This window comes from Monodon monoceros, unplaced genomic scaffold (assembly GCF_005190385.1).
Source record: "Monodon monoceros isolate NGI ecotype Baffin Bay Population unplaced genomic scaffold, NGI_Narwhal_1 Super_Scaffold_13, whole genome shotgun sequence".
Lineage (NCBI taxonomy): Eukaryota > Metazoa > Chordata > Mammalia > Artiodactyla > Monodontidae > Monodon > Monodon monoceros.
Genome location: NW_021703769.1, coordinates 80,318,951 through 80,346,079, shown reverse-complemented (window position 1 = coordinate 80,346,079; position 27,129 = coordinate 80,318,951). Strand labels below are relative to the sequence as shown.

The 27,129-nt window shown below is 46.7% G+C and overlaps 2 protein-coding genes across 18 annotated transcripts in view; both read left to right on the top strand.

Moving 5' to 3' along the window:
• The window catches only part of TMEM225B (transmembrane protein 225B), a 29,407-nt gene extending 19,232 nt beyond the window's left edge, over positions 1-10,175 (top strand). The window contains 5 exon segments of the mRNA XM_029220697.1: positions 1,243-1,453; positions 2,372-2,518; positions 3,285-3,422; positions 9,783-9,879; positions 9,881-10,175. Of these exon segments, the coding sequence (XP_029076530.1) occupies positions 1,243-1,453; positions 2,372-2,518; positions 3,285-3,422; positions 9,783-9,879; positions 9,881-9,953 (666 nt within the window). The 3' untranslated portion in view covers positions 9,954-10,175.
• ZSCAN25 (zinc finger and SCAN domain containing 25) overlaps positions 3,372-27,129 on the top strand; it is a 33,130-nt gene continuing 9,372 nt past the window's right edge. For 12 of the 17 annotated variants that reach the window (XR_003793153.1, XR_003793156.1, XR_003793157.1 and 9 more), the window contains exons 1-6: positions 3,378-3,422; positions 17,535-17,659; positions 18,976-19,392; positions 20,540-20,741; positions 21,353-21,444; positions 22,791-22,917. Coding sequence is in view for 3 of the 17 variants with exons in the window: in XM_029220673.1 (XP_029076506.1) it covers positions 19,006-19,392; positions 20,540-20,741; positions 21,353-21,444; positions 22,791-22,917 (808 nt within the window). In the remaining 14 variants the exon portion in view is untranslated. The other 5 variants (XM_029220675.1, XR_003793150.1, XR_003793151.1 and 2 more) reach the window with 5 other exon arrangements.

The window sequence follows — 27,129 nt, the reverse complement described above, 5'->3', positions numbered from 1 at the left end:
CTTGGTGCTGCCAGGCTGTCTGCTTAGGCAGGAGCCTCCAGGCCTGGCTCTGGGCATGACTTGGAAAGAAGGGCTGTTGTCTTGGGGTGTCCACCAACTCCCATGTCCTGTCTCTCACCCCCTGATGTCGCCATTCTGCACTGCCATGTGGCCAGGGTCATTGGGGGCCACCCGGACACGGCCCGCCCTGCCTGCTGCACCCAGGCTTCCAACCGCCCCTCTCCTTCCCCTGCCAGCCTGGAGAGGAAAGCAGACTAGTTGAATACATTTGCCCTTGGGTGGTGGATGTGAATTTCCCTCAGGAATGTTTGCATTTTAGGAGAAGTTGGCGGCCCCTCACCCTCCAACTTTAACCAAACGCCTGGGCCCTAAGCACTGTGCTTGACATGTCTTTGGCAGCATTTCACTTGGCCCTGGCAAGGACCTTACTAGGCAGGTGTTATTTCCTCTTTTTTCCAAATGGGGACCCAAGATCCTGAGAGTTTTAGCCAGTTCCCCGAGGTTACCCAGCCAGCAAGTGATAAAGCTGGGACACAGTCACGGGCGTCCAGAACCAAATCCAGCTGTTGGCACTTAGCTTCCACATCCCAGGTGCTCCTTCCAAGAAGACATCCTTAATGACAGCTGGTGGTGATGGAGAAGTTATGAGGGATCCTTAACTGAGGGTCTTGACCTCCAGGCCTAGAGGGTACCTAGGGCTTCAGGAGGGTCTTGAAACTCTAAAACTATTTTTAAAACTTTCTGTGAGCATATTTTCTGCTCATTTTTCAGCAGAGGGCTCCTCCAGGCCAGGTGGACCCCTGTCCGTCTATACCCCAGGTCCTGAGAAAAGGCCAGTCACTGAGTAAAGGCACTTCAGGCCCTGGTTTTAATCTCTGCCCTGGTCCTCATTCTGAAATCTCAAAAGGCACATAGTAGCTGACAGCTGACTGGAGAGGTTCTTCTGTGGCTAGTGGGTGGGTGTCAACAGAACTGAGAGGTTAGAACTTTAGAGCTGGGAGAGGTGGAAATTGAGGCTCAAAGAAGGGACCCCACACGCTCAAGATTGCCTAGTGAATTAGTGGAAGATAATGTTTTATGCATTGTTTAGGCCTACTGAAGAGGTCTGTAAGGCTGTAAGTTTAATCAAGGCAAAGAAATCAACATTTCTCGAGCCTCACGTGTGCTAACATGTCCATGGGCATCATCTCCTTCACCCCGTGCTGCGTGAGGACCCCCCCGCTTCATTGTTCCCCTCCACAGGTGATGCTGACATTAGAGGACAAAGACATGAAGGGGTTCACCTGGGCCATAGCCCCTGCCTTGACCTCCCTGGGCTACCTGCTTATACTGCTGGTCTCCATCTTCCCCTTCTGGGTTCGTCTGGTGAACGAGGAGTCCCAGGAAGTGTTTTTCAGTGGCCTCTTTGAGAACTGCTTCCATATCAAGTGCTGGAAGCCACGACCCTTACCCGGTACGGGGGGATGGAGGCGGGGATGGGGGCTTGGGAGACGGGACCAGCGTGGGCATTGGGGGGTGACAGAGGACTGGTGGGGGCAGCTAGGACAGAACTGAATTCGCCCCTGCCTTCTCCTCACTAGAGTCCATTAGTGCCCCCCCCCCGCTAGTTGTGATGCCCACCGTTACCTCCTGGGATTGCCAGACATCCCCTGTGGGGGCAGTACTGCCCTTACTAGAGAACCCCTGGTTTAACCCCAGGGTAGGTTCTAGAATATCTGGGTCTTCAACACCTTTGTCTCTTTGTCCCTCCCCCAGCCGCTCACCTCTGCACGCTCAGGAGGTCATACAGACTCACCTTAACAAGGTCTGAATCATGCCAATACTAGGAGAATGAATTCCCCTCGATCCTCGGTCTGTTTCACTACTCCTGTTAATGTGGATAATTAAATAGGGGCTCCCTTGCAGAGTTCAGAATATCCTGACCTCACAGAGTTCTGATTTTCCACCAGTGACTATTTCAGTGTGACCAATGTGGATGCAATTCTTCACATTTCCACATGCAACAAATTTTATCACGACAGTTTCATTTTATGTTGTTTATTAAAGCCACCATTTTTTCCCAAACAATACATGGTTTTCCCCTACGCTTTGATACAACCAGATTCATGTAACAGTATTTGTTAAGAATTGGTTAATAATTTCAGTGTCTGAAATTGCCCATCTAACTTTTTTTTCATGTCATGAGGAACAAGATGGTGGGCCCAGGTCATGCTTGGGGGCAAAGCAGTCGGGTCGGAGCCTTGGTCCCAGGCCACGCTTTGGGACCTGATGGTGACCCGGCTCTGGGGCCACCCCTGCCCAGGCTCTGCAGGGCTCTGCCCTCTGGGCCAGGGTGCCCGGCGCCAGCCAGCTCTCCCTCCCTCCCCTGCAGTTTACATCATCGTGGGCCGTGTTTTCCTGCTGTCCGCCGTCATCTTGTCTTTCCTCACCACTGTCGTCATGGTGTCCTTTGCATCTCGGCTCTTTCCGAGGACCCGGAAGCACAATCTCGTGTCAGCCTTCATCAGCTTCCTCACAGGTGGGGAGCAGCAGGCGGGCCCCAGCCTTGTGGGTGGGGGATCTGGGGAGACGGCCGGAGATGGGGGGGCGGGTGGTCTCTGGAGAGGGGATTTTTAGGGCCCCTCTCCTCCACTGCCCTCTCAATGAAGTAGCCCACCCCAACCCGCCCCCTCAGGGTTTGTGATCCCCCTGCTTTGGGGCTCATCCTAACTGCACTCCCAGCGGACACTGTCCTCACAGCCTTGGCTTGGTGTCATCTGTCTGGGGGTCTTTTCCCCATAATCTCTGTCCCAGCAACTGTCATAGTATCTGGTACAGGGTTATAATAGAATTGAAATATAGAATATAAATGAAATACAAATGTTTCTTGGATGAATGAATGGAAGAGATCATCTCTGCCCTCTGGAACCTTTTGACTTTAAAAGGCTGACCAAGGCCCTACCCTGGGAGGCTCCCATCAGATGGAGGAGGTGGAACGCTCACAGTGGGAAAATCAGGTTGAGTTTCGTCCAAAGCGTCACACCCAGGGGGCCCCATCGGGAGTCAGCCAAGAGCACAGGCACAGAGGGTACCCGGGAAGGGGATTTCTGATCATGGGGCCCCTGGGAGGTGAGGCACACGGGCTTTGAGATGAGTTGGGAAGGAGGGCGAGACAGGCATGTGGGGTGGAGGTTATTGGCTCTGAAGGGGCAAGGGTGCGGGCAGGAGCCACACAGGTGTAGGAAGGCTGGAGTGGAGGTGGGAGCCACAGGAGGAGAGCAAGGCTGCCGCCCTGTGACCCACAGGGGCCTGTGCCTTCCTGGCCTTGTTGCTGCATGCCCTGGAGATCCGGAGTCTGCGGATGAAGCCCAGCCCCCCGCAGTTCTTTGTGCAGTGGCCTTACTACGTCCTGGGCTTTAGCATCCTTCTGTTCCTAGTGGCTGGTGAGTGTCCCAGGGCTGGTGCCCTCTCCCTGCCCTCTGTCTGGATTCAGGAGCTGTGGACGCTCTAGAGCTGTGCTGTTCAAAACCGTATTCACTTGTGGCTATTTAATTAAAATGAAATCACGTAAGAAATTGAGTTCCTCAGTCACGCCAGCCACACTTCACATGTTCAAAAACCACATTATTATGTGCCTAGTGGCTTCCACATTGGACGGTGCGGATGCAGAAGTTTCTACTGGACAGCACTGCTCTAGGGCCTCAGCCATGTCTGCCACCCTCGTCCTCCCCATTCTTATGCTCCTTGACTTTAGAACCAAACTTGCACACTTTCATACTCTCCCTTACCACCATCCCAGTTCCTAAGGCTTTCTATTCCTGTCTCTTTATCTTGAAATCTGTGATCTTATTCCTCAGTCGCTTTTTCTTTACCAACCGTCATCATCGAAATTCTTAACCCCATCTAATTTTGTCCCTACTCCTAATCTTCCCACTATTTTAACCTGATCCATGATCAGAACCTATTTTAACTTGATTTTATTATACATTGAATATATAACAAAGAATGTTTATAGTATATCTGTAAGATACAAATAATTATAAATAAACTGTACACCCATATTTCCACCATATAGCTTAAGAACTAGCCACGTTTTGTTGAATCCATCGTTTTTAAGTTACACCCTTATTTTATGTACCACTGAGAAAGAAAAATTGATACCAAGTATAATTCTAAGGTGCTAGAGCTTGTAAGGTACATCCTCATTTCAGAGATTTTAAAATGTGAAAAAAAATGGGTTTGTCAAAATTAACGAAACATATTAGAACATTAAGTATTCAATATCTTTGAAGTCTTCCCCCCTCTGCCATGTGGCTGTTCCTGGTCACTTCCTCTTCTTTCCCCTCTGGATTCAATTCTTCAGAAATTTATGCCAATCATGTTTACTACACATATATATCCTTAAACAATGTATTATTTAGTTTTGCATGCTTTAAAACTTTATATGAATATAATCAAACTATATTTTTTCTTCTGGAGTTTGCTATGTTTGATCAGCATAATCTTGAGATTCCTCCATGTTAATATGAGGAACTAAGCTTCATTCATTTTTACCACCTTGAGTATTTAATTGTATAACTAAGCTTTCCTATAGAAGCATGGCATTTCTCTATGGGAGAATTTTAAGTTTATGACTGAGTTTCTTTCATGATTATAGGACTATTCAGATATTTTATTTCTTCTTGAGTCAGTTTTGGTAATTTATATATTTCTCTAAGTTTATACAGTTTTTCTAAGTTTTAAATTTTATTGACATAAAATTACTCAAATGTTTTCTGTTGTAACTTTTAATTTGTGCTGTATCTGTAGTTATGTACTTAAAAAAATTTTTTTTGGCTGCGTTGCATCTTCATTGCTGCGCGCGGGCTTTCTCTAGTTGTGGTGAGAGGGGGCTACCCTTCGTTGTGGTGCGCGGGCTTCTCATTGCGGTGGCTTCTTTTGTTGTGGAGCATGGGGTCTAGGTGCGCGAGCTTCAGTAGTTGCAGCACGGGGGCTTCAGTAGTTGGGGCTCGCGGACTCTAGTGCGCAGGCTCAGTAGTTGTGGCGCATGGGCTTAGTTGCTCAGTGGCATGTGGGATCCTCCCGGACCAGGGATCGAACCGTGTCCCCTGCACTGGCAGGTGGATTCTTAACCACTGCGCCACCAGGGAAGTCGCTGTAGTTATGTACTTTTTTCACACCTAATTTTCTCTTTTTTCATTACTATGTTTGTTAGAGGTTTATCAGGTTTTTTTTAGTGTTTTCAAAAAACCAGCTTCTTAGCTTTCTTGAAAACAAACCTTGTTTGTTTTCTATTTAATTACTTTTTGCTTCTTATTTTGAACTTCCCTCCCTACTACTTTTTTGTGTATTTATTCTGCTGTTCCTTTTTCAGCTTCCTAAATCAGGATCTAAGCTCATTGATTATTTCTTCTTTTCTAAGTAGGCATTTAAAGCTTCAGCTGCCCTCTAAGAATTGCATCTTTATTTGCAGCTCTCATTTTGATGTGTAATATCTTTTGTTGTTGTTCGATTTCAGATATTTTCTTGTTCCCCTTATGATTTTTTCTTTGATCTGTGAATTATTTAAAAATATACTTTTAAATTTCTAAGCATAGAATTTTTATTGTATCTTAGTGATAATGATTTTAACTTAGTTTCAATTTGATGAGAGATCATGGTTTATATAGTCCTAATATTTTCAGATTTATTGACTTGCTTTATAGCCTAGTCTGAGGTCCGTTTTCATGTCTCATGGTGAATGCAACCTTTTATCTATAAACATTACATCAAGCTTTTTTATTATCTTGTTTAAACCTTGATTTAGAATTGCTATATTTTACTAGTGGATTGAACTTTTTATCATCATGCTGTGATACTTTTTATTTCTTATAATGCTTTTTGTTGTAAAGTCTGTTTTATCTGATATTACTATAACTACCTCTACATTCTTTAGGTTATTATTTGCCTGTTACGTCTTTTACTTTAAACCTGTCTCTGTCTTCACGTTTTGGATGTCTCTTATAGATAGCTTATGACTGGAGTTTTTTCATCTAGTCTTATTATAACCTTTGTCTGGAGCATTTAGTTGATTTACGTTTATTGTGACTACTGATATATTTGTATTTTTTCGACCACCTTAGTTTGTGCTTTCAGTTTTTTCTGCTCCCCACCCTCTACCTCACTTACCTTGCTTTGGGTTGATTGAATTTTATGTATATAATTCTCATTACATTTCCTCCCTCGTTAGTTTGGAAATTATACGGTCTGTTTTCATTTGTGTCATAGTTACTCTTGCCATTTTAACATGCTTAGTTAATCAGCATATTTATTCTCTTCATAAATAATTCAAGGCCCCTCCCCCCCCAACTTATATGGTATTTTGTCCAGTGTTTTGGTTTCTTCTGTTTTTTAAAAATATTCTATACATTATTATTATTATTTTATGCATTTAATACTTGTTTAAATTTACCCACGTATTTACCAATTTAGCTGCTCATCAAACCTCAGACCTTCTATCTAAGATCATTATCCTGAAGTACATCCTTTATAATGATTTTTTTATAACTTTTTATTTTATATTGGAGTATAGTTGATTAACAATGTTGTGTTTCAGGTGTACAGCAAAGTGATTCATTTATACATGTATCTATTCTTTTTCAAATTCTTTTCCCATTTAGATTGTTACATAATATTGAGCAGAGTTCCCTGTACTATACAGTAGGTCCTTGTTGGTTATCCATTTTAGATATAGCAGTGTGTACCTGTCAATCCTAAACTCCCTAACTATCCCTCCCTCAACCCTTCCCTCCTGGTAACCATAAGTTTGTTCTCTAAGTCTGTGAGTCTGTTTCTGTTTTGTAAATAAGTTCATTTATATCATTTTTTTAATAATGATAATGATGATGACTCTACTTTTGACAATTAATGTATTTTATTTATTTATTTATTTATTTATGGCTGTGTTGGGTCTTCGTTTCTGTGTGAGGGCTTTCTCTAGTTGCAGCAAGCAGGGGCCACTCTTCATTGGGATGCGCGGGCCTCTCACTACCACGGCCTCTCTTGTTGAGGAGCACAGGCTCCAGACGCGCAGGCTCAGTAGTTGCGGCTCACGGGCCTAGTTGCTCCGCGGCATGTGGGATCTTCCCAGACCAGGGCTTGAACCCGTATCCCCTGCATTAGCAGGCAGATTCTCAACCACTGTGCCACCAGGGAAGCCCTCATTTTTTTCTTTTTGCCTTTTTATCTTTTTTTCGGTACGCGGGCCTCTCACTGCTGTGGCCTCTCCCGTTGCGGAGCACAGGCTCCGGATGCGCAGGCTTAGCGGCCATGGCTCACGGGCCCAGCCGCTCCGCGGCGTGTGGGATCTTCCCAGACTGGGGCCCGAACCCGTGTCCCCTGCATTGGCAGGCGGACCCCCAACCACTGCGCCACCAGGGAAGCCCTTTTTTGCCTTGAGGGTCAGTTAGAGATACACTGTCTCATATTTTGTTTGTATGAAATTATCTTTCATTTTTGTTTATTAAAGTTAGTTTTGCTGAATATACATTTTGAAGTTAACAGTTATTCTCTCAGCATTCAAGATATTATTCTATTACTTTCCCACTTCTATTCTTATTGTTGAGAAGTTGGCTCTCTTTAAAAATATCATTCTTTTTGAGGCAACTTTTTTTTCTCTGAGACTTTTTTTGGTATTTTGCAGAGTACGGATGTTTGTGTTATGATTTGATGTGTGAACTGAAGCTGAGGAGTGATATCTTTCAGCATTTGTAAAAATTTTTATCTCCTCTCCATTTTCTTTCCCTTTCTTTTTGTCCTTTTTGGAACTCCAGGAAGATTTCTGTTAGACCTTGTTACTGTATCCTGCATGTCTTAATTTCTCTTTCATATTTTCTGTCTTTGTCTTTCTGGGCTGCATTGTGAATACCTTATATAGATGTATCTTCAAGTTTACCCATTCACTTTTTTAAAGAAGATTTATTTATTATTATCATTATTTTTTAAATGTATTTTTGGCTGCATTGGGTCTTAGTTGTGGCACGCAGGCTTCTCTCTAGTTGTGGCATGTGGGTTTTCTCTTCTCTAGTTGTGGCGCACAGGCTCCAGGGCGTGTGGGCTCTATAGTTGTAGTGCACCGGTTCCAGAGCCGTGGGCTCTGTGGTTTGCTGCACGTGGGCTCTAGTTGAGGCACGCGAGCTCAGTAGTTGTGGCATGCAGGCTTGGTTGCCCCACGGCATGTGGGATCTTAGTTCCCTGAGCAGGGATCAAACCCACGTCCCCTGCATTGCAAGGTGGATTCTTTACCACTGGACCACCAGGGAAGTCCCTACCCATTCACTTTTTAGCTGTGTATGGTCTATTTAACCTAGCCATTAAATTTTTATTTCAGTTAATCTATTTTATAACTAGAAGTTGTATTTTCCTGTAAATCTTGTTACTTTTATGCTTTTTTCCTCATATTTAAAATATGTTCTCTGAATATATATATATATATATATATATTTTTTTTTTTTTTTTGGGGTACGTGGGCCTCTCACTGTTGTGGCCCCTCCCGCCGTGGAGCACAGGCTCCGGACGCACAGGCCCAACGGCCATGGCTCACTGGCCCAGCCGCTCCGCGGCACACGGGATCCTCCTGGACCGGGGCACGAACCCGTGTCCCCTGCATTGGCAGGTGGACTCCCAACCACTGCGCCACCAGGGAAGCCCTCTGAATATATTTTTATTATACATGTTAAACATACTTATTTTATATTCTGTGTCTTATAAGTTTAACAACTGAATTATTTGCTGCTGTTTCTACAGCTGTTTCTATAGGCTCTTGCTGTGGTACCTTGTTTCTTGGTATGGTCTGTGGATTTTGACTGTGAACTCATTTTCCTTGGAAAATTTTTTTGTTGTCATTGTTGGAAATTATTTGAGGCCTATATTTAAATTGTTTCCTCAGAAAAGGATTTGCATTTGCCCGGTGCTTGGGTGCAGAACTACCCTAGGATCACAACCAAAATACTTAGGTATTGTTAGTTTAGCTGCAGACCCACATAAGAGCTAGCCTGTGTTTGTGAAATCTCAGTCAATGCAGGTAACTTTGCAGTTCCAGTTTCATGTGGCCGACTCTTATTAGATTTCCCCACTGTAAGCAGGACCTGGGCTTTCCTGTTATTTTTCCGTGTCCCGAAAGCCCAGCAGAATGGAAACTCAGGGTCACCTGGGTTGAGCGTGTCTCCAAGGTGAAGGCTAATTGTGTGGTTGCCTAACCCTTCAGATTCCTGTTATCACTATGGTTTTGGCGTCTAAGAATATCTTACTCTGATGTCAGCTCGATGATTCATTTATAAATAATAGGTTTTTGAAGAAATATTTAGAATTTTTGTTGTGTTTAGTGGGAGAGTAGCTAGTCTGCTATAAAGCTGAAAATAGTTGTCTTTTATCTTTGTCTTAGCCGTAATACAGCATTTATTATCCACTCAAGATATCTCCGTTTGTTCTTATGAACATTGATTCTCTTCTTCCTTCCTTTCACTTACTGAGGGTCTTGAGTGAGGTGGCCATGAAGAGGCCTGGGCTTTGTGTTTGACCTTCCTCTCTGAAACCTTGTTTTCTTACCTATTAATGGTTAGACAATTGCTACCTTCCAGCACTGGCCACGGTTCCATGAGTTTATCCATCTATTTGTATGCCTTGTCCTTTTATTGGAGGGGAGAACTAGGAGGGCAGGTGCAGACCAGAGGGAATCAGGTCAGAGGAGGGAGTTTCCGACCTCTAGGGCAGGCACTGAGCTTGACACTCTCTCTCACCTGACCCAAACTTTTGCTGTCACCCAGGTGCCATCTGCCTCGTTCAAGAAACAGCCTGCCTTAGCTGTCATTTGTTGCCCATTTCCCAGAGTACTGAGGAGACCCAAGAGATCTCGCATCTGGAAAGTGGAGAGTTTGGGAGGAGAGCTGAGCTCCATACAGAAGGAGATGCTGCTGAAGGAGGAAACAGTTATCTAGACCAAGATAGTCTGTGCCCTGCCCTTTGTCAAGCTGTGTGAGTGCACACGTGTCACTGTGTTTGGCTCCCCCACCTCCACCAGTCTCTGCTACTTTTGATGAGGCTCTTGAGTGTCAAATCAACCCTCCACTTCCCCTACTCAAAGTGATTCTATCTTGCGTGTGTTTGAAATTTGTTAAAAGTTTTCTGAATTCTTCTGAGCTTTCTGAGTGATTTTTTTGGACAAGTGTTTTCAATAAAACGATGACTACTGTCTGTTAATCCATGCCTCAAAAAACAAACAGGGGACTTCCCTGGCGGTCCAGTGGTTAAGACTCTGAGCTTCCAGTGCAGGAGGCACAGGTTCGATCCCTGGTTGGGGAACTAAGATCCCACATGCCACACAGCATGGCCAAAAAACAAACAAATGAACAAACAAAACACAACAAAACACCAGCCTGCAGCCTAGAGGGCAGGAAGGGAGGGAGGAATATTAGGAAATGATCAAGTGACATGAGTTTTGTAAAATAAAAACTGAACAGAGTATGACCACCCCACTGTTCCAGCCATGCTGATCTCCCAGTTGTGGCTTTCCATACTCATTCTGCTGGTTTAGGGTGGTCTGGCCCACCGTTACATATTTGAGAGTTTGTAGATTTTCTCTATGCCTACTTCTATATTGTTCCTATAGGGTTTTGTGAGGTGGAAAAGTGAAAAGACTGGAACTAGGCTGTCATCATCTCCCTATAAGAAAGAAACTCCCAAGATACCTTTTGGAGAGAAATGTAATAAAAAACTAAAAACAATCTAACTAAAACACCTAGTGCCTGTTCTTCAGGTGTGTATGTCCAACATAGGTAAAATCGGAGTCCCTGAGGAAGAAAATGGAAATAAAGGAACAGAACAAGTATTTAAAACTAAAATTCAGAAAACTTTACTGAAATAAAGTTCCTTTCTATTGAAAAGGAATCTATTGGAAGGAGTAACATCTGCTTAGGAAAACTGATACGAGATGATCAACCTCTTCCATCATGGGGCAATGCTTTATTATTATTATTATTATTTACTGGAATAGACACTCTGGAACAAAGCATGGCCCCATTGTGGAAGGCCTAGAGCCTCTTCCTTTATGCACAAATACTGGCATACTATGCAAAATTACTAGACATGAAGAAATGTGACCGACAAGAGAATAAACAACCAATAGAAGCAGATGACAGAATGATCCAAATATTGGATTTCGCAGATACACACTTTAAAATAACTATTATTAAGCTATTATTAATGTGTTAAAGAAATTTTTAAAAGTGCAAAAATTTCAAAAAATGGAGAACACTCTACCGGAATTCCATTTCTCCCCGTGAGATTTGCAAGAATCAAAAGTTTGATGCAACACGTTGTGTTGGCTAACCTGTGGGGAAATAGGCACCATCATGCATGGCAGATGGAAGTGCAAAATGATACAGCCCTCCTGAGGGGAATCTGGCAATACCTACAAAACCGCAGAAGCAGTAATGCTTTAACCCAAACCAAAGTCTCAATTTAAGGATTTATCCAACAGGTATACCTGCACACATCTTTAAGAATGACATAGGTGCAGGGCGATTAAGTGCTGCAGCTTTTACAGTAACAAATGATTAGGAGCAACTCAAATGCTCATCAACAGGGGACACTTTAAATAAATTATGTTACATCCACACCAGCTTAAAAAAAAAAGAATGAGAAAGGTCTCTAAGTACTGATATGGAATGTTTTCATGATAGGACATATTCATGATAAAAAGCAAGGTATCTAGTATATTTCCTTTCATGTAAGAAAAGGGGAGAAGGTAGGGACATATGTGAATATTAGTGTTTGCAAATAAATAAACACTTGAAGACCGTATAATAAATGAATGAATCTTTAGAGATGGGGGTAGATTAAGAAAGGGGGTGGAGGCTTCCCTGGTGGCACAGTGGTTGAGAATCCGCCTGCCAATGCAGGGGACATGGGTTCGAGCCCTGGTCCAGGAAGATCCACATGCCGTAGAGCCTGTGTGCCCGTGCGCCACAACTACTGAGCCTGCGCTCTAGAGCCTGCGAGCCACAACTACTGAGCCCACGTGCTGCAACTACTGAAGTCCGTGCGCCTAGAGCCCGTGCTCTGCAACAAGAGAAGCCACTGCGGGCTTCCCTGGTGGCGCAGTGGGTGAGAGTCCGCCTGCCGATGCAGGGGACACGGGTTCGTGCCCCGGTCCGGGAAGATCCCACATACCGCGGAGCGGCTGGGCCCGTGAGCCATGGCCGCTGAGCCTGCGCGTCCGGAGCCTCTGCTCCGCAATGGGAGAGGCCACAACAATGAGAGGTCCGCGTACCGCAAAAAAAAAAAAAAAAAAAAAAAAAGAGAAGCCACTGCAATGAGAAGCCCGCGCACCGCAACGAAGAGTAGCCCCCGCTCGCCGCAATTAGAGAAAGCCCGTGTACAGCAATGAAGACACAACACAGCCAAAAATAAATAAATAAATTTATATTTAAAAAAATGGGGTGGGTGGAGTGGGCAGAGGGAGGAGTAATACTTCTGTGTGTAACTTCTTATATGAGTTTGGCTCTTGAATCATGTACATGTATTACCTATTCAAAAATTCATATTAAATCTTAAAGGGTAAGTTGGGTAATATAAGTCAAATATCCAACACTGTCCATACCAGCACTCTGAACTCCTATAACCTTCATTTCTATAGTTAATGCTAAAACAACGTTCACATCTGCCATTTCACTCTGTCCTGCTAAAGACAGGCCATCTATGATTCCACCCATTTGCTTATTAAAGAACCAGAGAGGTGAAGCCCTCTGATGTTCAGTACAGGTTTTTAAAATTTTAAAGTAAACTCTGCTGCCTCTTAACCTGTTTCCTCTTTATGGTCATGACAACTTCTCCCGGCTTTCTGTATTTCACCACGTAACCTCATCTCTTCTGTCTCTTGTCAGATAATTTTCTTCCTCTCTCCCTCTGCATCTGTCCCTTTCTCCTTCCCTTCCTCCCTTTTTCCCTTCTTTCTTGCCCTGCCCCCACGCTCTCAATTCATTCAGTACCATGTTCTTTGCCAAAAAAAAAAAAGGCTTCATTTGCTCATCTTCCTGAAATCTGCCTTCTTTCTGACAATGCCACTTCCCTAGCAATCCTTAGTTCTAGTCTGGTCTCTCAGGGCCAGGAGCATGAGGTCAGAATTTATCTGGTTTCTTTTGCAGTTTTCAGGGTAACATTCTTAATTTTTCTCCAACAATCTCTTCTTTAAACCATGGGAAATTACGGTCAGTGATATAGAAAATCTCTTCCAGGTGCAAAAGCACAACATAAAACTGCAGTAATTAAAACAGTTTGGCAGGTCCTGACACAGGATACAGATAGATTACAGAACAGAATAAGAGTACTAATATAAAGCCTACTTTATAGAGGAATATAATATTTGATAAAATTAACCTTTTAAATCAGGAAGGATTATTATTATTATTATTTTTGCGGTACGCGGGCCTCTCACTCTTGTGGCCTCTCCCGTTGCGGAGCACAGGCTCCGGACGCGCAGGCTCAGTGGCCATGGCTCACGGGCCTAGCCGCTCCGTGGCATGTAGGATCATTCCTGGACCGGGGCACGAACCCGTGTCCCCTGCATCGGCAGGCGGACTCTCAACCACTGTGCCACCAGGGAAGCCCAGGAAGGGTTACTGATCCTTCAATAAATGGTTGAGGAAAACTTGCTAGCCATTTGGAAAAAAAAAAAAGGCTGGCTGGATTTTCTTTTTTTTTTTTTTTCCTTTGATCAGAATGCATTTCCGACAGACCTCAGATTTAACCTAACAATAAATGTCTTAGAAGTGCGTACAGGGGATTTAAAAAATCATCTTGGAGGATGGAAGGCACAAAATGGAGAAGATTTAAAGAAAAAGGAAGGATTAATTTGAATATGTAAAACATATAATATTTTGCAGTGCACAGAGTTCCATTAAGAAAGACAAAATGCAAATTGGAAAATATTTGCAAAACATTTGAAAAAGGGTTATTTTCCTTAATTTTCAAAAAACTCATATATCAGTAAGAAAGAGATAAACAAACCCAACAGAAACAGAGGAAAGGGTAAAAACAGCCAGTTTGCAGAAAAGGAAATACAAGTAGCTAATGAAGGTAGGAAAAACGACTTCACTTATAATTAAGAAGTCCAAACAAAAATGTGGGCATCACTGATTTCACTCATCAGATTGGCAAAGATGAAAAAGTTTGATGACATCCAGTGTTCATGAGATTGTGGGAAAATGAACGCTATCCCCCACTGTTGGTGAGAGTGGAAATTGGTGCAGACTCTTTGCAGGATAATTTGGCAATAGCTGACAAAATTTAAAATGCATGTGACTTTTAGATCCCGTAATTCCATTTATGGGAACTCATCCTTTAGATTTATTTGCCAAAAAGTGCACAAGGAATTCTGTATGACGATGTTCATCCAGGTTTCTGGTAAATCCGAATGCTGGAAACCGCCTAAATGTCCACTAATAAGCTTTATAAATCATGGGGAACACAGAACATACAGTGGAATACTGTAGAGCTGGTAGAGTGGGGTAGATCAGTATGCATAGATGTGGAAAGATATGTTGTTTACTGAATAAAAGCAAAGAGCAGAACAGAATATAGTATGATTCTGTTTATGGAAAACAAACAGGATAATGCGTTTTATGCTTAGTTTGCCTATAACATTTCCGAAAAAATTCCTGAAACCTGCTTCATGGCCTCATCCTAACCTCTGATTCCTCAGGTCTCCGTGTTTTTCTTGTTGGTTTCAGTCCCTCCCCCACTCAGCTTGGACTCCATGGTCACTCAGTACAACCTTCTCCCACTAGAGCCCTCATTCCCCCCACGCCCTTGGCATTCTTTCATAATCATCCTTATGGCCAATCCTACTATTGGATTAATCCAGCTGTTTTCTTAGCCCCCAGACTGCATAGACAATTGTGTGGATTGATTCTGTCACTTATTTTGTTTTGTTTTCAATATCAGTCGTTCAGTGTTGCTTGACAATCTTTTCATTCATTCTATGATTTTTTTCCTACTACATCATTCCTCACAACAGATATTCTAATCTTCACTCCATTATTTAGGCTCCAACCTACCATTGTCCCCTGCACCCTCAGCAGGTAACATCACTGAGAAAAGAGGTTAAGAATGAGCTCCTTACACACTTCTCTAGAATAATTTTAAAATAATCTATTTCAGGGGTAAGCAAACTACAGCCCTTGTGTCAAATCCAGCCCTGGCTGTGAGCTAAGAATGGTTTTTACAGTTTTAAAGGATTGTAAAAATGAAGAGCAGGCGACACACTATGTGTTCTGTCTAGGATAGTTACCATCTGGCCCTTCATAGAAAAAGTTTGCTGAGCCCTAACCTAGACCATAACCCATCTTTGATTCTTTTCTTCCCCGTTCAGATGAACCCCTTTCTCTTCTCCAAGGCTGACCTGGAAACCTGTGATCTGATCCAATCTCTCTTTGCCTCTTCCAGAATGCTTTCTTCCTTGTGTCTTCTCCATGGCAAGCTGAACGATGGTTTTTGAAGTCGCTAGGTATAGTTCAGTTTTCCAAGACAGACTAAGTCCATCAGGCTGTTTCTCTTGGTCCTCGATGACAAGGTTCAGCCTTGTCCTTCTTGGATGTGAGGGCATGTTAGCGAATGAGGAGGCTAGCCAACAATATTTCCAAGATGGGTTGATAACGAAATTTGTAATACAAAAGGATGGGAGACCCTGTGAGCAGGGCTGGACTTTGCCCTGGCATGTGGTATAAGGAATGGACCCAACGTTACCTTCTTCCAGATGACCAACCAGTTGTCTGCTTTCTAAAGGTCCACTCTTATTGATATGAGATGTAGCCTTTGTCATTTACTAAATGATTCCACATTCTCTCTCATCCTCCAGATCCAATCAATTCCTAAACTTTGCCAATTTTACTTTCCCAATATGTTTGATATCCAAACTCTCCTTGCGATCTCTAGTCTCACGAATTCCCCGGTCCTGTCTCTCATCCTTTCTCTCGGGGACTGCATTATTTAGCTTCGTTTAACCCACAGTCAGTCTTCTCATCTCCCCACCTCCCTCGCCTCTTACTCAGTCTTTCTTGCAGGTTTCTCTGTAGTATCTTTCTAAAATCGGTCCCTTCCCGCCTTCAAATCTTTCCGCGGCTTCCCATTGCCTCCAGGTTACCTAGCTCAGCCGCCTGCTCTAGCGGCTCTGAGGGTGCGGGAAAGCCACCAGTCCCCACCATTTGCTGGGCTCGTCGTGCTCCCTCCGCTGGGGGCACCTGACCTCACTATTGGGTCCATCCATCAAATCTGTGCTCAGGCGTCTGTTCCTCCAGGAAGGCTTCCCTGACTAGCGCCTACGCCTACGCCCCCCAACACTACCCAGGGTGGAGGCCCCTTAAGTGGACCCACAATACTCGGTGCTACCCTCCATCACCCTCCGCCCCTAACCCTCGCAAAAAGCGCCGGAGGCTGCAATAAACACTTGTTGGCCGACGGGTCTCTAAAGTCTTTGAGGGAGGCGCGGTACCCGGCGGTGCGTCCGGAGGGTCCTTCCCACCGGGGGAACGCAGGTGCAAAGGCACGGAGGCGCAAAGGGGCCTGGCGACCGCGAGCCTCCAGGGGAGTAGGTAGGCGGGGTAGGAGCCCCTGGTGGTCCAGCGCGCGCTCCCGAACGGTTCCCGGGGACGAGCGACCATCGAGACGCACCGGCCTCCGAGAGTCCTAGAGGGGAAACGGAAGGGGCCCTTCCTTGACGCACCTGTCTGACGGCGTCCGTCGCCCACTTCCGATCCGCCGCGGGCCTGGGCGAGCCCGGCACAGGTGCGGGGCTGCGGGGCGGAAGTGGCCGGGGTTCCGGGGCCGGGCTGAGGGCCTGCTGCGGGCCTCGGCAGCTGCGAGGCTGTCGCCGCGGGCGGCGCGTCTCCCCGGAGCCGACTCCCGCGGCACCGAGTCTTTGCGGGTCGGGACCCTGGGGGCCGCACTGCGCTGGGCTCAGGTAGGAGCCAGGCTGATCCCGCCCGGCCAGGGTTGCCTTAACGGAGGGGTGTCCACGACCCTGATCTCTTGAACCAAAGCGGAACACTGTGAAGAGTGAGAGTGGTCGTTCTAGAACCAGACGCTCATTTAAAGAAACCATGGGAAGCCTGTTTGTCGAGTGCTAGGGGTAAAAGATGAGTGAGGACCTTTCCTGACTAAAGGGAATCTGGCAGACGGAGGGAGACACGGGGGTAAACATTCGTGCTATAATGCGGTAAATGCAACCATGAACAAATGCAATAGCTAGAAAGCCAGGAAAGAGAAATCTCAATTGATGCAGCAGAGAAAATGAATAGACTGAAAATGTAAATAGATTTAAGATAGGTAGGTAGGTAGGTAGGTAGATACCTAGGTAGATAGGTAGATACAGAAACTTCCAATAGAATGTTAAGCAGACACTTGAAGTATTAAATGAGAGTATGTGCTCACATGCTTTCTGAATGGTAAAGCCTACACAAGTTAGAAATCTTCTGATCAATTAAAGTAATGATATATATATATTGTTCTGTTGTTTTCTCTAGGTTGAGTACACCGTCACATCCTAGCCACCAGCATGTCTATTGGTTTTACCTCCCAGATGTCTTGACTTTGTCTGCTTCTCTGTCACCACATTGATCTAAGTCTCTTATCTCCCGCTTGGACCACGGTAAGCGCAGTTTCCCTTCTTGACCCTTTTTATCTATTCTCTATTGACACTTCCCAGGCAGAGTGACCTTTGAAGAACATGTATCTCCCCACTAAAATAAGGAATAAGAGTAAAGCCCATAATTCTTAGTGTGTGCCCAGGCCCTCGGTAATGTGGTTTCCGCCTGCCTCTGAGCTCTTTCCCTTCCTCACCCTGCTGAAGCCACACTGCACTGGGGCGTGTTCTCAGACTGCAGAGTAATTTCTAGCCCCAAGGCTTTTGCCTGGAATGCTCTTTCAATGATTGGCTCATCTCATTCATTCGTTGGGTCTTAGCCTAAGCACTATTTATTCAGAAAAGCCTTCTCCAAGTTTTTTTTTTTTTTTTTTTTGCGGTACGTGGGCCTCTCACTGCTGTGGCCTCTCCCGTTGCGGAGCACAGGCTCCGGACGCGCAGGCTCAGCGGCCATGGCTCACGGGCCCAGCCGCTCCGCGGCATGTGGGATCTTCCCGGACCGGGGCACGAACCCGTGTCCCCTGCATCAGCAGGCGGACTCTCAACCACTGCGCCACGAGGGAAGCCCAAGGTTTTTTGTATTTTTAAAATATTTATTTATTTGGCTGCACAGGGTCTTAGCTGTGGCACGCGGGATCTTGGTTGCCATGTGGGGGATCTTTAGTTGTGGCACATGGGATCTAGTTCCCCGACCAGAGATCAAAACCAGGCCCCCTGCACTGGGAGCGAGGAGCCTCGGACACTGGACCACCAGGGAAGTCCCCACATCTCTAAGTTGATTGTCCCCATTAACACCCTCCTTACTTCCTTTTTAGAACTTATCCCCATTTATAATTTAAATTTATTTGTTTCATTTTTTTTGGCCGAGCGCGTGGGACTTGCGGGGATCTTAGTTTCCCCCACCAGGTACTGAACCTGTTCCCTCAGCAGTGAAAGTGCGGAATCCTAACCACTGGACCACCAGGGAATTCCCTAATTTTTTTTTTTTTTTCCTGTCTGCTGTACCAGTATGTGAGTTTCATAGGGCAAGCACCTTGTCTATCTTGTTCTCTGTTGTATTTTCTGGTTTCTGTGGGTCAGGCATAGATACATGTCGAATGTATATTTAGTGTTGGAAGAGTGGGCCCTGGTGACTAACCTAGTTATAACCCATCTTATATTTTTCTATGATTGTAGTGTTGTCTCTCTCTTGAGATTTTAAGCTATTTGTGGGTATAAGCTAAGTCCTAATTTCATTGACATAGAGAACAGAACTGGGATGACCTGACCTTCCCTGTGTCTTATTTATGCTGTTCTCATTGTCTGTCTGGTCTTCCCAACAGACCCTCAGTCTTCTGGGAGGGAGTGTGAAGATGCTTAAAGAGTGTCCAGGGATGGCAGAAGATCGTCAGCAGCAAATGGGTGTCCCTGTGGTAAAACTGGAGAAAGAGTTGCCGTGGGGCAGGGCGAGGGAAGGCCCCAGCCCGGAGACTTTTCGCCTGAGGTTTCGGCAGTTCCGCTACCAGGAGGCGGCTGGTCCCCAGGAGGCCCTCAGGGAGCTCCAGGAGCTCTGTCGCCAGTGGCTGCGCCCCGAGCTGCACACCAAGGAGCAGATCCTGGAGCTGCTCGTGCTGGAGCAGTTCCTGACCATCCTGCCCCGGGAGTTCTACGCCTGGATTCGGGAGCACAGCCCGGAGAGCGGCAAAGCCCTTGTGGCCGTGGTGGAGGGCTTCACGGAGGGAGCCCTGGAGGCCAAGGCGGTGGGTGAGAAGGGGGATCTGGGTCTCGTTCTGTTGGTGCGGGAAGCGAGAGGTTTGAGGAAGCAGTGGGAGTGGATGAGGTGCAGAATCTCCCTCCTCTGCTCCCCGACCATCTGGGGTACATTTTGGAGGACAGAGGAGTTTTCATCAAGGAAAGCCATTCCCAGGGAAGACGCAGGGCCGGTGGAAGGGCTGTCAGCTCCTTTTTTGGTCATCAGGGCAGAGGCCTGGCCATATTTCCCTTGTGAGCCTCGGGTCCAAAGAAGGCAGTTGTGATCTATTTCAAGGGCCCTGGTAGACTCATTCCTCTTTGGGCAGAGATGCATGTGGTGATGCAGGGAATTCCGGAATTCCACTTGGTGAGTATTCTTCCTGAGAAGCATTGTCTGGAACAGTGCCGTTTCCATGTCTGGGATGTTGGCTGAGACGGCTCACGTAGTGAGTGACTTTGCATCTCAGATGCTCCCTTGGGACTCTGGCCATGTGTCTGTCCCTCTCTGGTAGTTTCCCGATTGCCGTCTGGGAAACAGAGGGCAGGACTGAACGTTACTGTCTTGCTTGCAGGTAACAATCTGTCTTCATTTTGTTCTCCCTTTTCCCACCGCAGTCACCCCTGACTTCCTGTATAGTCCTAAGAGAGTTGTTTTGTTTTTTTACTCCCTACCAAGGAGCTTAAAAGTGGACCAGTAAAGGCCTGTTCTTGTGAGTTCTGGTTTTCCTTGCTATTCCTAGAGCAGTTTTTTTCTCACTGATTCACCGCACAGTCTAGGCTTTGTATTTTTTACTTTCAGCATCTGTAATTGGGGAATCTTTTTTCTAATAGTGAGTGTTTTGGGCTAAAGTTCTCATTGGAATAATAATAACATCTCTCTGTGATACTGTTCATGGTGGAATTTGATCAGTATTGATGTGGGCAGAAGGGACCCTTGTAAAATGGCATGGATGCATAGAAGTTGCTCAGTGCCTGATAAAGACAGTTTAGCCTCCTTTTCACCTTCTCAACTCATGTCCTGGGGAAGAGCTGAGCCGGCTTGTCCCTTGTCTCCCCTGCAGCTGCAGTGGGTCTCTTTTTTAGGTTTTAATTCAACCCCTTTCATAACAGCCTTATGCAGGCCTCATTCTAATAGGTGTTGGGGCCTGTTCTTAGGTTCCGTGCCGTGTGCAGGGAGAGCAGGAGGAGACAGCACTTTGCAGAGGTCCTTGGGAGCCAAGTGTCCACCTGGGACCCGTGGAGGTCAAGCCCGAGTGGGGGCTGCCCCATGGGGAAGGAATTCAAGGCCTCGACCAAGGCACTGAGGAGCAGCTCAACCAGGATCCTGGAGAGGGGACACAGGCCTTCCAGGAGCAGGGTAAGCTGCAAGCAGTGAGGAAGAAAGGGCACAGAAAAGGGTGCTTCGTGCCCTGCCCCCCCCCCTTTCCTTTACAAACCCTGCAGTTGATAAACTAAGTTACCTGTAGCGTGCAGTTCTGGGTTTTCCTGGCTACTTCCTGGACTTCAGTAGGAAACAGATGAAGTGAAATTGTTTTCTATAGCTCGATCTCCTGATTTCTGCGGGGGATATCTGGTATCATGCTCTCTTATCGTTCCTTCTCCTTTCCCTCACATCCCTTCTAGAAACTGCCAGGAAGTATGTAGCTGACATGTAGGGATATTTTCTTTAAGTGGGCATATAAACTGAATCCCTAAAAGTGACATGTGACTTATTGTGTTGCTGAATCTCAAGGCGGGTTATTGCTGTAGCGTGACTTGGGAGCGTGAACAGCCCTGAAGGGCAGCGCATATTGGGTCGGGCCCTTTTTCCTAGCTGAGAACAGGGTTAGAACAGGGTAGGGTACACCCACACCTACCTGTCTGGAGTCTCCTTATGGTTCCTGGGGTTCTGTGTCAGGCACTAGACGCGTGTGGACGAGCTGCTGCAGGACAGCGCTAATCCTGCTCCTGGTTTATTTCCCTGCTCAGCTCTGCCAGTTCTTCCGGCTGGTCCTGGCCTCCCTGCAGTGAGCACCAGAGACCAAGAGATGGCAGTGGGGTTCCTTACAGCTGGATCCCAGGTGAGCTGTGACTGCTCTTCAGGGATCCTGATGTCGCTTTGAATGAGGCTCACCTTCCCCAAGATTTCTCCTCACAGCAGAGCACCGTCCGCAGAGTTGAATTATTCTACCTTTCTTGTTCTGATAGATGTGACGGCTTCGTTTTCTCCACTACATCCTCAGTTATTAATTTGAATTGAGCCTTATGCCAGCGGTCCTCAACCTTTTTGGCATCAGGGACTGGTTTCGTGGAGGACAAGTTTTCCACGGATGGCTGTGGGGGGATGGTTCAGGCAGTAATTCGAGCGATGGGGAGCGATGGGGGCGGCAGAGGAAGCTTCACTCGCTCACCGCTCACCTCCTGCTGTGCGGCCTGGTTCCTAACAGGCCGCGGTCCGGTACCAGCCTGGGGGTTGGGGACCCCTGCCTTAGGGTCTAGGCATGAGGCTCAGTTCACTCATTTGGATTACTCTTTGTTTTTTTTTTTTTCTTTTTTTTCCTCCATCGACTCAGTATTACTCTTGTAATTGTGAGGAGGAAGACATTAGTGGTGGAAATCCCAGAGGCGTGATCTAGGGTGTGGTGGATGGCCAGGAGGTCAGTAGCCCTTTGTGGATGTGCTTTATGGATACTTCTGCCGCTGCTCTTCCTCTGGACCCCATCCTCCCCCCACGTCAGCAGGAGGGAAGCGACTCGGGTGGGCGCTCCCAGGAGCCCTGAGCCGAGTGGTCTCTCTGACCCCTCCTGTGGGAATTCCCAGAAGTGACTCAAGTTTGAGCTCACTAAAGCCGTATTTGGGCAAGGGTTGATGCCTGTGCTGTTTGCTGCTTCTGTTTTCCAAGCATATTGTTTAGAGGAGATGAAGAAAGGACATCAAAGTTTTTGAATTTGGTCAGAGCCTCTCCTTCTACCACAGTAGTTCTTCACGGTGTCATGACGACGACACATTGATTTCAACACAGCGTTGTTCCTGAGGCAGGGCCAGCCCGAGTTTTTACTTATCTCTGAGGGAAAGTCAGTTCTGGTTGAGGGGCTAAACAGCAGCCCCCAGTCTCCATCAAACATGAGGATCGAGTGCAGGTGATCGAACGGTGGAAGTTAGAGGCCGCAGTTGTTGGGTACCAGCCAAGTGGCTGCAGCAGAGGCTCAAAAATACAGTGGCTCAGACAAGTCCATCGTTCTCTGCCATTGAACTGTCGAGAGGGAGGCCCTTCTGACCCCACTCGGAACCATCTAGGGACCTGCATTCCTTCTGTCTTCCTGCTCTGTTCTCCCCTGGAATGTTGTCCCCTGTGTCTCTCTGCTTTTCCACTGCTCCTGCCTCGGGATTATTTCTTTATCCATAGCCATCTCCTGTGCTGTTTCAGGGGTTGGGCCCATTTAAAGACATGGCCCTGGCTTTCCCCGAGGAGGAGTGGAGGCACGTGACCCCAGCCCAGATAGACTGCCTTGGGGAGTACGTGGAGCCCCAGGACTGCGGGGTCTCACCTCCAGGTAAGACTGTTTCCATCCCGGAGGTAAGAAACTGAGGAGTTGTGAAAGCTGTAGGTCAGGGTTGTTGTCCTTGCCCCAGATTTCAGAACCTGATGCTACTGATAAAGGAAGGGAATATCACGGCAGATGAGTAAATGGGTCTGTGGAAAGCGCGTGGACCAAGGCACATCGGAGCTGGCGAGGTGCTTTCCTGGGTCAGGAGAGGAGCAGACAAGGAGCAAGAAAACACCAGGTAGTTATTCTGGCTGAAATGCGACAGGTCGGTTGTTAGGATGCCCTGAACGAACTCCTACTGTGTAGTTGAAGGGGACTGAGGGCTTGAGAGCAAGAGAAAAGCAGCGAAAGGGGGATCCTCTGATCTCTTTCACCAGCCTGTGTTTATGGAGCGCTCCCTTGTGTGCAGGCCCCACGTTAGCAGTTCTGTGTTGGGGCAGGACTGACGTTCATGAAACCTCGGAGCCCACAGTGTGTGGGTGCAGGAGGGCACGGGGCTGCAGTGGGATCTCAGCAGTGGATGGGGCTGGTGTGGGCTGGTGTTGCAGAGCAAGCAGGGCCCTGGCCGGGCGTCTCAGGTGGCAGCCGGATTTTACCTGGGGTCAGATCTGGGAGGAAAGGTGCTTGTGGGGGAGAAGCAGCAGGAGAAGGTAGGAGGGAAGGGTGAGCCTGGAAAGTGCACACCGAGGGCCCACCAGGGACAGCCGGTGAACACTGCGGAGGGCTAGGGACGAGGGGTGACAGCCCCGTGGCTTGGATGGGGTGGGCGGTGGGGAGAGGGGAACCGTGGCTGCGAAGGGCCCCCTCCTTTGTTTCCTCTGATTCTCTCTTTCCTCCTCTCATCACTTCTTTGTAAGTCATGTGCTGACCACTCACCTGTACTGACGTCTCCTGGTCTTTTTTCATCTTAAAACATGTTAAAACATGTTTCATCTTAAAACATGCAAACGTGTCATACAGTCGACCCATTAACAACAGAGGTTTGATCTGTGTGGGTCCACTTACACGTGGAGTTTTTTCAATGAACACGTACTACAGTCCCGCATGATCTGCTGCTGGTTGAATCTGCGGATGAGGAAGCTTGGATACGGAGGGCTACTGTAAAGTTAAATGTGGATTTTTGACTAGCGGTCATCACAGAGTAGTGTCAGTGGCAGTATACTGGGAGGCCTGGGTCCAGTACAAGGCTGTCACCCATGATGAAGAGATGTGCGATTTCTGTGATGGCAAAGGACGTGGAACCCCTCCGAGGTAAATGCAGAGCGCAGGAGCCGTGCGTGGTGCACCCATGGAGGTGCCAGCATCCTAGCGCTTTCATCCTGGCGCTGGGGACGGGCCTCTGCCAAGGCCGCCACTGTGTTCCTAGCAAGTTTTTACACCCTCCTGGCCATTCTGACTGTTCTAGAGACTCTGGCTTTATGCTTGTCCTCTTATCCGCTCACTGTTTCAAAACAACCCACGTACTTCCCTAACGTTTACGCTGAGACTGGGTGAGCCGGAGGTCTGCTTCCCAAGCATAGCATCCTCTAGCCGTCTCAACCTTGAGTCTTCCTGAGAGTTCTTCCCATGTGAGCAGCTCTTGCACTGACAACTGTCTAGGATTGGGCCTGAGAAAATAAACATAAATTCCATGATACATAATATCTAGCTCGTACTCACATTTCCCCACGTCCAGTTAGGTTCATGCATTGCATTTATTTTAATTTTGCTGTACGTAACACCTCAAACCTGGAAACTACCCAGATGAATATCAGCCAGATTAATAAGGAGAGTGTCACATACTCTTACAGTATAACATCGTACACTGATGAGAGGGAATGTAGTGCAGCTACAGCTACACCACGATACAGGTGAATCACACAGGCGTAATATTGAGCAGAAGAAGCAGACACAATGTGTGAATCAAATATGTAAAGCTTGGGAACTTTATCACCATAAAGCCTGGATAACACATTACCCTGGGGGCAGGATGGTGTCACCAGTCTCCGGAGGGGACGGGAGGGGCTTCTGGGTGCTGGTGATGTTGTTTCTTGAAGTGGCTGCTATTTAATGGTCATCTTCATTATGAAAATTCTTTCAGCTCTTTATGTTTTGCACACTTACTTTTGTGAAAGGTGCAAAATAAAAGAATACATCAGAAGTGAGAGCTGTGTCCTTCATATTTTATCACATCACGAGGCATGAAACGTTCTTTTTCCCTTTATCTTTTTTTTAAAAAATTAATTTATTTTTGGCTGCGTTGGGTCTTCATTGCTGGGCTCGGGCTTTCTCTAGTTGCGGCGAGCGGGGGGCTACTCTTTGTTGTGGTGAGCGGGCTTCTCATTGCGGTGGCTTCTCTTGTTGTGGAGTATGGGCTCTAGGTGTGTGGGCTTCAGTAGTTGTGGCTCGTGCGCTCTAGAGCGCAGGCTCAGTAGTTGTGGCGCACAGACTTAGTTGCTCCGCAGCATGTGGGATCTTCCCAGAGCAGGGCTTAAACCCGTGTCCCCTGCATTGGCAGGCAGATTCTTTTTTTTTTTTTTTTTTTTTTTTTAAGAAATTTATTTACTATTTTTGGCTGTATTGGGTCTTTGTTGCTGAGCATGGGCTTTCTCTAGTTGCGGAGAGAGGGGGCTACTCTTAGTTGTGGTGCGCAGGCTTCTCATTGCGGTGGCCTCTCTTGTTGCAGAGCACAGGCTCTAGGCGCGCGGGCTTCAGTAGTTGTGGCACATGGGCTCAGTAGTTGTGGCTCGCGGGCTCCAGAGCACAGGCTCAGCAGTTGTGGCGCATGGGCTTAGTTGCTCCGTGGCATGTGGGATCTTCCTGGACCAGGGGTTGAACCCATGTCCCCTGCATTGGCAGGTGGATTCTTAACCACTGCGCCACCAGAGAAGTCCCCTGGCAGGACGATTCTTAACCACTGTGCCACCAGGGAAGTCCCTCCCTTTACCTTTTAATGGGCTTGCCTGAAACGACCCTTTCCCGTTTAAGCATCACCTGTCATTTCCCTCTTCTTTTCTTTTTGGCTTCTTTGCTCCCTAGTACCTCTTTTCTCTCTTCTCCTTCCCTTCCTCTTGATCTTCTATAAACAACTATTAATTTAGAGAGGGTATAAGAGGGATCACAGGAAGGACTTGTAGAAGGGCGTTTCAGTCCTAATAAATACGCCGATGTAGAGGTAGTCTGGTACAGACTGGGTTCATTCACTCATCCGGCAGTCATGAAGCGTCTCCCCTGAGTCAGTCCCTGTGCCAGGCTCCCAGAGACCCAGGTTAATAAAACAGGGTGAGGTGGAGGGCACAGTGCGAGCAGGGATAGTGAGCTGAGGGAGGACATGCAGTGCCGGGAGCTCCCCATTGCTGGAACAGGTCTGTGATCCTGGGGAAGCTGAACATCTCAGATGACCGTAGAATAGCATGTGCAACAAGGTTAGTCATAAGTAAGTGTGGAATAAACGGTGCTAATTGAGTATATGTGTTGATGAGACCCAGGATGGGGCAGTAATCTGGGCAAGTTCCTTAGAGGAAACCATTGAGTTAGATTTTGAAGGAAAGCAAAGTCTGACTTAGTAGGAAGTTAAGAGGGAGGGCATTAAAATTTAGCAGACTGTTCTGTAAAAGGGCATGGAGATTGTCTGAGCTTGGGCTGCTGTAACAAAATACCAGAGAATGGGCGGCTTAGACAAGAGACATTTATATCTCACAGTTCTGGAAGCTGGGAAGTCCAGGATCCAGTTGCTGGCATATTTGTTGTCTGGTGAGGGCCTCTCTTCCTGGTTCATGGGTGGTCACCTTCTTGCCTTGTCATCACGTGGCTGAGGGAGAGAGACATCTTGTGTCTCTTCCTTTTTTTATAAGGACCTTAATCCCATCATGAAGGATCATGCTCACATGACCTCTGTGTGTGCAGAGAGCCAGCTCTGGCTTCTCTTCTTAGAGGACATAATCCCATCCTGGGGGCTCCACCCTCATGCCCTCAGCTAATTAGTGCCCAGAGGCCTCACCTCCTAATAGCAGCACCTGGGGGCTTAGAGCTTCAACCTGTGAATTTAGGAGGGAACACAAACAGTCCGTAACAGATGGAAAGAAGTAAAGGAATGTCTGGTTTTAGAGTCAGAGAACGTCAAATGTACTGAGGTTGTTGGTTAAAGGAAAAAAGAAGGAATTGTTAGTGGGACACCCTTAGAAGCCAGGTTCTAACATGGAAGTTTACCTTCAGATCTGTTTCAATATCGGTCTGTAT